This window comes from Lithobates pipiens, unplaced genomic scaffold (assembly GCF_037356315.1).
Source record: "Lithobates pipiens isolate NorthernLeopardFrog02 unplaced genomic scaffold, aLitPip1_a1.2 Scaffold_18, whole genome shotgun sequence".
Lineage (NCBI taxonomy): Eukaryota > Metazoa > Chordata > Amphibia > Anura > Ranidae > Lithobates > Lithobates pipiens.
In genome coordinates, this window is record NW_027507758.1 from 169,778,441 (window position 1) to 169,788,304 (window position 9,864).

Consider the following 9,864-nt stretch of genomic DNA (forward strand, 5'->3'; position numbering starts at 1 on the left):
GCACTGGGGTGCTACAGTTCACTGAGAGAACCATGAATGCCAACATGTACTGTGACATACTGAAGCAGAGCCTGATCCCCTCCCTTTGGAGACTGGGCCGCAGGGCCGTATTCAAACAGAACAACCCCAAACACACCTACACCGCCTTGCTAAAAAAAAAAAAAAAAAAAACAATCTAAGGGTAAAGGTGATGGACTGGCCAAGCATGTCTCCAGACCTAAACCCTATTGAGCATCTGTGGGGAATCCTCAAACGGAAGGTGGAGCAGCACAAGGTCTCTAACATCCAGCAGCTCCGTGATGTCATTATGGAGGAGTGGAAGAGGACTCCAGTGGCAACCTGTGAAGCTCTGGTGAACTCCATACCCAAGAGGGTTAAAGCAGGGCTGGCAAATAACGGCCACACAAAATATTGACACTTTGGGCCCAATTTGGACATTTTTACTTAAGGGTGTACTCAATTTTGTTGATTTTGAGGGGACGGCAAATTTACACTGTTTATACAAGCAGTACACTCACTATTTACATTGTAGCAAAGTGTCAGCGTATGTGTGTGTGTGTGCATGTGTGTATGTATAGGTGTGTGTATATATAATATATATTTATATACCTTTTTCAAATACCCTCTGTTCTTGGCTGCATTGGGAGCTAGGGTAGGAGAAACAGCAGTGCACTGAACTTCTGAATGAATGGCTGTGCAGGAGGGACATGTCAGCACCAGTCTGATCATTGGAGGAGAGCAGGCTGAGTTCCCAGCACAGCTTGCAAACTGACCATGCTGCGCTCTCATGCCTACTGGGGTCAGTGTTTAATAGGAAAGCAAAGGGACTGGGAGGAACACCAGTTAGTTGATACAAAGGAAGCAATACAAGGAGATCAGGATACTTTTTCATACAAATGTTGGGTCAACATGTTCTTTAAGGCCAACAACTTTGGCCTTGTTCAGTACTGTGATACTAACGGTATGTTTTCTGAAACTTAAACTTGCATCACCTTTTTATTTTGCTTTCTAGGCTCAATTTGACATTGCTGTCGCAAGCGAGATTATGGCTATACTTGCCTTAACTGACGGTCTCCATGACATGAAGGAGAGATTTGGAAAGATGGTTGTAGCTAGTGACAAGAAAGGACAGCCAGTGACAGCAGAAGATTTGGTAAGATTAATTTTCCCCAAGACTGTTTCTTTATTACTTTTTATGATATGACTGTAATATTCCTTGACGTAGCCATGTTATGTTTTAGTGCTGCTTTAACCACTTAAGGACCGCCGCATGGCAATGTACGTCGGTGCAATGGCACTGACAGGCACAAGCACGTACATGTACGTGCTTGCCTTCCAGCGGGTGGGGGGTCCGATCGGACCCCCTCCCGCTGGATGCGGCGGTCCGTTTCGCTGCAGGAGCGATCCGGGGTGAGGGGATGGCCATTGGTTTCTGGCCATCCCCTCTCGATCGCTCCTGGCGAGTGAGAAGCTTCCTCCCACTGTGTATAGTAAGCACAGGCAGGGAGGAAGTGATGTCATTCTCCTCGGGGCGGTCTTATTGACCAGACTACGAGGAGAGGACACAGTAAGTGTGCACCAACACTACACTAACACACAGGCACACAACCCCCCCCCCCCCCCCCCAGTCAGTGTCACTGATTGCAGTGATCATTTATTTACTGATCACTGCATTCAGTGTCAGTTGTGACAGTAAAACCTGTCGGGGCAGTTAGTGTTAGGTCCAAGGTAGCCCCCTACCACCCCCCAATAAAGGTTTAACCCCCTGATTGCCCCTAGTTAACCCTTTCACCCTCTTTCGCCAGTGTCACTAAGCGATAATTTTTCTGATCACTGCATTAGTGTCACTAGTGTCGCTAGATAGCTAGTTATTTTTTTTAGGTTCACCGCCAGGTTTTTATAGCACTAGGTACCCCTATTACTACCCAATAATGGTTTTAACCCCCTGATTGCCCCTAGTTAATCCTTTCACCAGCGATCACCGTATAAGTGACACTGGTGACGCTGGTTAGCCAGTTAGTTATTTAGGTTCCCAGTCAGGTTTTTATGTAGCGCCAGGGACCCCCATATACTACCTAATAAAAATTCGAACCCCCTGATTGGCCCTAGTTAACCCTTTCACCAGTGATCACCGTATAAGTGTTACGGGTGACTCTGGTTAGTTTGCTTTTTATAGCATCAGGGCACCCGCCATTTATTACCCAATAAACGTTTAACCCCCTGATCACCCGGCGGGTGATATCAATTAGGTTTTAGGGTCAGGGTCTGCGTCACCCCAGGCAGCGCTAGGTTAGTGCCAGTACCACTAACACCCACGCGCAAAGCATAAACCTCCCGTAGTGGTATAGAATCCGAACAGATCAATATCTGATCTGATCAGATCTATACTAGCGTCCCCAGCAGTTTAGGGTTCCAAAAAAACGCATTGTTAGCAGGATCAGCCCAGATACCTGCTAGCACCTGCGTTTTGCCTCTCCGCCCAGCCCACCCAAGTGCAGTATCGATCGATCACTGTCACTTACAAAACACTAAACACATAACTGCAGCAATCGCAGAGTCAGGCCTGATCCCTGCGATCGCTAACAGTTTTTTTTTTTTTTTTTTTTGGTAGCGTTTTATATTTAAATCCGGAAGACGGTGCTTGGTTTTCGGGGTCCCGTACGTGGCTAGGCTCCCAAAAAGTCCCCCACATGTGGTATCCCTGTACTCGGGAGAAGTAGCACAATTTATTTTGGGGTGTAATTTGACTTATGCCCATAGCATGTGTGAGCAATATATCATTTAGTGACAACTTAAAAAAAAATAAAAAATTGTAATATTCCTGCAACTTGTGGCAAAATATAAAATATTTCATGGACTCAACATGCCTCTCAGTAAATAGCTTGGGGTGTCTACTTTCCAAAATGGGGTCATTTGGGGGGGGGGGGGGTTGTGCTATTTTGGCATTTTATGGCCTTCGAAACTGTGATGGGTAGTGAGGAGTGAAATCAAAAATGTGCACCCTTAGAAATCCTGAAGGCAGTGATTGGTTTTCGGGGTGCCGTACGCGGCCAGACTCCCAAAAAGTCCCACATATGTGGTATCCCCGTACTCAGGAGAAGCAGCAGAATATATTTTGGGGTGCAATTCTACATATAACTATGGCATGTGTGAGCAATATATCATTTAGTGACAACTTTTTGTAAACTTTTTTTTTTTTGTGTCATTATTCAATCACTTGGGACAAAAAAAAATATTCAATGGGCTCAACATGCCCCTCAGCAATTTCCTTGGGGTGTCTACTTTCCAAAATGGGGTCATTTGGGGGGGGGGGGGGGTTGTACTGCCCTGCCATTTTAGCACCTCAAGAAATGAGATAGGCAGTCGTAAATTGAAAGCTGTGTAAATTCCAGAAAATGTACTCTAGTTTGTAGACGCTATAACTTTTGCGCAAACCAATAAATATACGCTTATTGACATATTTTTTTTTTTTTTACTAAAGACATGTGGCTGAATAAATTTTGCCCTAAATGTATGACTAAAATTGAGTTTATTCGATTTTTCTTATAACAAAAAGTAGAAAATATCTTTTTTTTTTTTTTTTTTTTTTTTTTTTCTCAATTTTCGGTCTTTTTCCATTTATATCGCAAAAAATAAAAATCGCATAGGCAATCAAATACCATCAAAAGAAATCTCTAGTTGTGGGAAGAAAAGGATGCAAATTTTGTTTGGGTACAACATTGCATGACCGCGCAATTACCAGTTAAAGCAGTGCAGTGCGAAATTGTAAAAAGACCTCTGGTCCTTAGGCTGAAAATTTGGTCCGGGGCTGAAGTGGTTAAAGTGTTAATAAACCCACAATGGTAACATCAGTTTGTATATGCAGTAAAGCATGCTTGGTACGGTGGAACCTAAGGGGTTATTCCTGCACATTGTGTAAAAAAATAGTTTGATCATGTCTTCTGATCCTCCCCTTCTACAGTCCCCAATCCATCTCCTGATAGTATGGAGCCTTGGGGGCACTCTGCACATGCTCAGTTTATGGGTATTGCTAGAGGTGGTTTTTATTTTTGTTTTTTTGAGAGTGCATGTGATCAGCAGAGGGCCAATTAGCACTATCCAGAGGGTCAAGGGTTATGCAGCCTCATAGGACAGTCAAAGTAGGATGAAAACTTCTGCTGCAACTTTACCCAATGCTCGGCCAGACACTTATAGAAGTAACTAGACTGCTATATAATGAATGAGTGACTTGTATAGCGCTACCTATGCGAACTGAATCACCTCAGGGAGGCTTTTGCCACCGTTGTCCATCTGCGGTATAGCACATGCCTTTATCCTGTGCGTTCCCGACACGCTTACAAACACATACACGTGCTGCTGATGAGAAAAGGTGTTTTCGTTTTACTAAATTGCATTTCTATGTACTGAGGGAGACCAGATATAGTAAATGCAGGGTCCTGAGTTTAGCAACACTTTAAGTTGAACATTTTTGACATTTTGTATCTAATCTAGGAACAATAAGACCTGCCTTAAAAGGCAAGAAAACATTTGACTTACGTTTTCAAAGGTTTTTCCACCCTTTTTGCTCCCTCCTTTCCAAAATGATCTCGCCCACTGTCCTTTTCCTAAGCTTCATCCCATTGCATTTTTCATGTTTGGCTTCAGCTGCCTGTGTGCATCTGGTAGGAACACATTTCTCTTGGGTCCTTCTCTCAGCCCCATAGTAGTTTATGGAGTTCTACTCTTGCAGACAGCAGAGGAGCAGCTGGTGTTAAACCTCATATCTGGACTGTAAAGCAGACTGTATATGCTTAAAGCCAAGGTTCGATTGCCCCTTTAAAAATGAATAGCAGCTACACATACTGTAGCTACTGACTTTTAAAATTGAAGACACTTGCCTGTCCTGGAGTCCAGTGATGTTGGCACTGCAGCTGATGTTCCCATCAGCTGGTCTGGTGCTGCCACTACCATTGTGGGTAAGGTAACATGACAGTGTAGCCTTTAGGCTTCACAGCCGGGTCACTACTGCGCATGCTGTACTTTCTCAATGGCCTGGCAGAAGGGGAGGGAGAAGGAGGGGGGGGGACTGAGCTGCTGATGTAATTCGCTGTGACCCAGGCTCCCAAAAGTGAGGACATGGACAGGTATCCACCCCCCCCCCCCCCAAAAGGTGCTAAATGTGTCAGTAGTGGTGGGGGGTGGAATTAGATTAGCGTAAGGTCCAGTTTTGGGTGGAACGCAGCTTTAAAACTCCTCCAAACACTGCTTCCCGAAAGCTTGTACAGGACACCTCTGGGAGCATCAATCTCCTGCAGCTCTTGGTCTTACAATTATGTAAAGGTCAGCAGCGAAATCGTAGAGAACTGCGGGGGGGGGGGGGAGGGGGGGGCAACAGGTCAGCACTCCAAAAGTATTGGCTTCTGCAGAGACTTGGGGAAGGGGGGGTGTCCTTTCCTTTAACTGGATCAGTCTTTGGAGGCACGGGCAGTGAGAGAGGCAAGTAATTACATCCTTCTGTGCAAGTACTGCTTCTAGTTCAGTTGTGTTTGCGACAGGGTGGCTTTAACCCGTTCGATGCCGGGCCTTGTGCTCCATTTTTACCCTCAGGTGGCCACACCGTTTTTGCAATTTTTCCTTTGCTCTGTTATATTTCACTTGTAGCTTTCAAAGTTTTCAAAAGACCCCCCCCAAACCATATATTTTCTGAAAGCACATGACTAGTAGAATAAAGAGAAGGTGCTACTGATTTCTCAGGTCCCCATATTTGCGTAAGTGTTTATCAAAGCTATTTTTACAAAAATCCACTAGAATCAAGATTAGCAGCTAAATGGACAGCAAATTTGACAAAATCCTACTAAATATAAAAGTTTAACATGGTGAAAATTTAACGTACGCAAAAATGTAAATATCCAAATTTCTCTAACAATCTGAAGGTTTTTTTCCCTTGTAGCTTTCAGAATTTGTAAAAGACCCCAAAACCATATTTTCTTAAAGCTTATAACCTTTAGAAAAAAAAGAAGGTGCTACTGATTTTTTTATTTTTGGACCCCACGGTATTTGCGCAAATGTTTTTCAAACCAATATATTGGCAAAAAATACACTAAAACCATTATTGGCAGATAAAAACACAGCTAATTTTACAAAATTCCTGCTAAGCCCTACTAAATATAAAAGCTTAACCTGTTTGGAGGTAATAAATAACAAAAAAAAATTTACATTGTGCCTTTTTACAAAATGGGGAAAGTCTAACGTACCCAAAAATTTTCTTTTTTCACTTACAGCTTTCAGAATTTTTGTAAAAGACCCCCACAAACCATATATTTTATAAAAGCACATGGCCAGTATAATAAAAAGGTACTACTGATTTTTAAGGCAACGTGATATTTTGGTGAGTTCAGAGGTCTAAACCGACCCCCATAGCTCTCGTTTTGAGACCAAGAAAAGGACTGAAGATAATCCTTCTCTGTAACACATGAATGGATAGAATCTGTCCAGTCATTCATGAAATGACAGTCCGATACATTGTAACGCTCACAGTTACAATTGTTGGTTGTCAGTGATTGCTTCCTTTATCCATTGTACAGGGGGGGGGGGGGGGGGTGGGTTTGGTACGTACATGTCAACCAAGCCCCCCCCCCCCCCCCCCCCCCCCCGCAATCTCCAGCCTGACAAATCATAGGGGATCTGTGCAGGGAGAAGCTGCAGACTGAGGGAGGGAAGTAGAGTTGCCGTTCGGAGTGGCCATGGATTGGGGAGGGGTGGCGGGGGCAGTATGGGGGGGGACCCATCTGGATCCCCCCCCCCCCCCCCCAAGTCCATGCAGCACCTGAAGACGGCAGGAGCGGCAAATGAGGAGTAATCCAGTGCTGGGGGGGGGGGGGTGAATGGGATAAGAGGAGCATGGGGGGAGTAGTTCTAAGTGAAAGTTGGCAGCGGAAGGCGGAGTGGCAGGGGACAGGGAGGCGGCGGTGTGGGTGGGGGTGGCGGTCAATTTAGGGGTTAATAACTCTGATCAGGGAATTGTAATCCGCTGATCAGAGTTATAGAATTGTTCAGCGGGGTCTGCCGAACAATTATGATATAAGCTTATGGTAATTGAAGTGACCATAAGCTTATAGGAGAGGGAGATATGAAGTGTGTACAGACTTGGCCACCTGCGGGACATTTTAGGTCTGTACGGATTTGTTTTAGAAGTCCTTTATTTTTTTAGAGGCCCTATCCGTCAGCGTATTAGAAACATGTGCACCAGTTTCTAGTAACTTACAAGGCTTATTATTGCTACAACCTTGTTTTTGGCTACATCCTTTGTATGCTTTCTTTAAGGTAAAAATGAGAATTGAGTAGGCATGTAATAAAGAAAAAACTTGCAAAAATGATACTGAGCATTTAAACAAATTAACTGACAAGACCGAGATTGGCTTGGCCCATTTATCCAGCACAGGCAATATTTGGTCATATTGAAATGTGTTTTTTTTTTTTTTTTTTTTAATTCTTGCCAAATACTTTTTCTCTAGTAAATTCTAGATGTTTGGACTGCTTCTTAGGATAGAAAGTGATTGACAGCTGACACCTTGCTATACCAATTAAGTGGATCTGACATAGATTAGTGGCTCCACAAACATTTGATTTATTACCTCAATATGCAGCAGTTTGTTTTATAAATTGTGATCTTTGGTTACATGCATAGGATTTCCTTTTGGTTTAATATTAATAGCACCATATGTCATTCATAAGTCTTATCTGTTTTTTATATTTTAGTGAATACTTTAATTTTTAACAGAAAAGCAGTGTGACCACCTTTGGCAGAAGAGGGAACTAAGTAGATTAGCAGACCACAGTGAATAAACGCCTCGGTAAAACCATAATGTGGCATGGTTTCAGTTTCTCTGTATTGTGGTTTTATTGAATAGGGTTTTCACTGTGGTTTGCTAATATACTAGTATTTATTGTGCATCTGACTCAGTTACAGCAGAAGCAGCTGTGTTTTCATTGCTTATAATAGCTTTATGTATAATTGGCATATAGTTTGTTACATTTTCTGAAACCTTGTTTATGCATGTGCATTGTAGAGCAGCACAATGTGTGGCAATGCACCAATTATACGCTGTGGTGTAAACTGAGGTCAACCGATATGGAGTTTTCTCTGGCTGGTGCCGATATTTTAGGCCGATTTCTCCCCCCCCCCCTCTTAATCTCATAAAATCTCCCACTCCACACCCCCCTGCTTGCTCCTGTCACTCTACCACACCTGATGTCCTCAGTACAGATGGCACTGGCAGGTTTCACACTGAGCCGATATAGTGTAACTGTCATATGTAACTTAATGCAGAGAGACCAGCTCTCAAAATTCATTGGTGATGGGGGTGGGCAGGACTCGGCAGCTATCAAACACCAGCCAATGATTGGGCTGCTTAAGGGGGTGGGACCGCATACACGTAGCGGCCCACCCAGATCCCATCCCATTGGCTGGTGTTTGCTAGCTGCTGGGTCCTGCCCACCCACGACATCAACGCTCAATTTTGACAGCTAGTATCTCTGCATTCAGTTACATATGTCTGTTTCACACACTCGGTGGCTCTGGCAGGCATTGCACTGTCTGCCAGTGGTGTGTGGTGAAGGGGGAACACTTGTGGGTTAGATGGGACACCATGCAGTCAGTGTTAATCAGCCTAACTTGCATAATCGGCCGATGACGATTTATTAAAAAAAGGCCAAATATCGGTCGACCTCTATTGTGGTGTGCTGCCAGAAATATTGCATGCATCAGTCTTTGTGTGTTTTGAAACTTTGGTAGCCAATTCGCTTTTAATGAGCCGCCTTAACGCTACGCATGTTGATGCCCGTCATAATGCGTACCGCAATGATGGGGAAAAGGGGTCCTAAAGGATAACTGCATTTACAAAGCATGACTGAATTAAAGCATGCTACACTATATCTGAACACCACAAACCAAAAATGCTATTTAATTCATTTTTATTATTTAGAGAAAACTCACCCATCTATCCATATCGCCATGCTGATTTTGCTGACAAGTCACTTTGATCCCTCTGCCTCATGCACACAGTTGGGATAAGCAGCTGTAGTTGGTCAGGCTGGATACTTTTAAAAGACAGATGACAATGCCACACCATATCCCAAGTTATTGTGATGGCCAGGCTTGGGAAGTAGGGATCTACAATGGACTTCGGGGGGGTGTTTTTTTTTAATTTATTTATTTATTTATTTTTTTCTTAAGCATACCCTAAGACACAACACTTTATTTTAAAGGATAAGTTCACCCAACTGTTCCTGCTTCCTTCACTTTCCTTTGGTAGCCTCACTGACCAATAGTAATGTGTGGGGGTGGGCAAGATTTGCCTGTCAGAATGACTCAGGATTCAGCTGTAATGTGAGGGTTTGATTGGTACAGTATGTGCAAGTACCTACAACTTTTATTGTATTTTATATTCTGTACAACAGGGGTGTCCAACCAGTGGCCTGCCAAGACCTCCAATGTGGCCCGCGACCTCCTGCTCTGGGATGGTGGGTCAGCAAGCCGAGATCGTGGGTTGCTGACCCTCCATACCAGAGCATCAGTGATGTGAATGAAGCCAGCGGCAGTGTTAGACCCCTCTCACACTGAGAGCATCTGCCTTTAGCGTTAATTGCTGCTCGTTTTAACCGCTTTTCTGCCACTAGCGGGGTAGTTTTAACCCCAAAAAAGGTAAACGCCAGTTTTGTGGAGCTTTCAAAGCCTTTTCAGGTGCTTCTTTTTCCAGTGGGCAGGGTGTTTTGGAGCTCCCAACCCGAACCAAAGATGCTGCCTGCAGGACTTTTCGGAACATGTCCCGTAAGTGCACCGCCCCCAGTGGGGAGAGACCCTGGAATGAATGGGAGGCTGTTTTT

At 44.0% G+C, this 9,864-nt stretch overlaps 1 protein-coding gene across 2 annotated transcripts in view; it reads left to right on the forward strand.

Moving 5' to 3' along the window:
- MTHFD1L (methylenetetrahydrofolate dehydrogenase (NADP+ dependent) 1 like) overlaps positions 1–9,864 on the forward strand; it is a 377,119-nt gene that overhangs the window by 141,993 nt on the left and 225,262 nt on the right. For both annotated transcript variants that reach the window (XM_077486370.1, XM_077486371.1), the window contains exon 18: positions 1,013–1,153. In XM_077486370.1, coding sequence (XP_077342496.1) covers positions 1,013–1,153 — 141 coding nt within the window. The remainder of the gene's footprint in view (positions 1–1,012; positions 1,154–9,864) is intronic.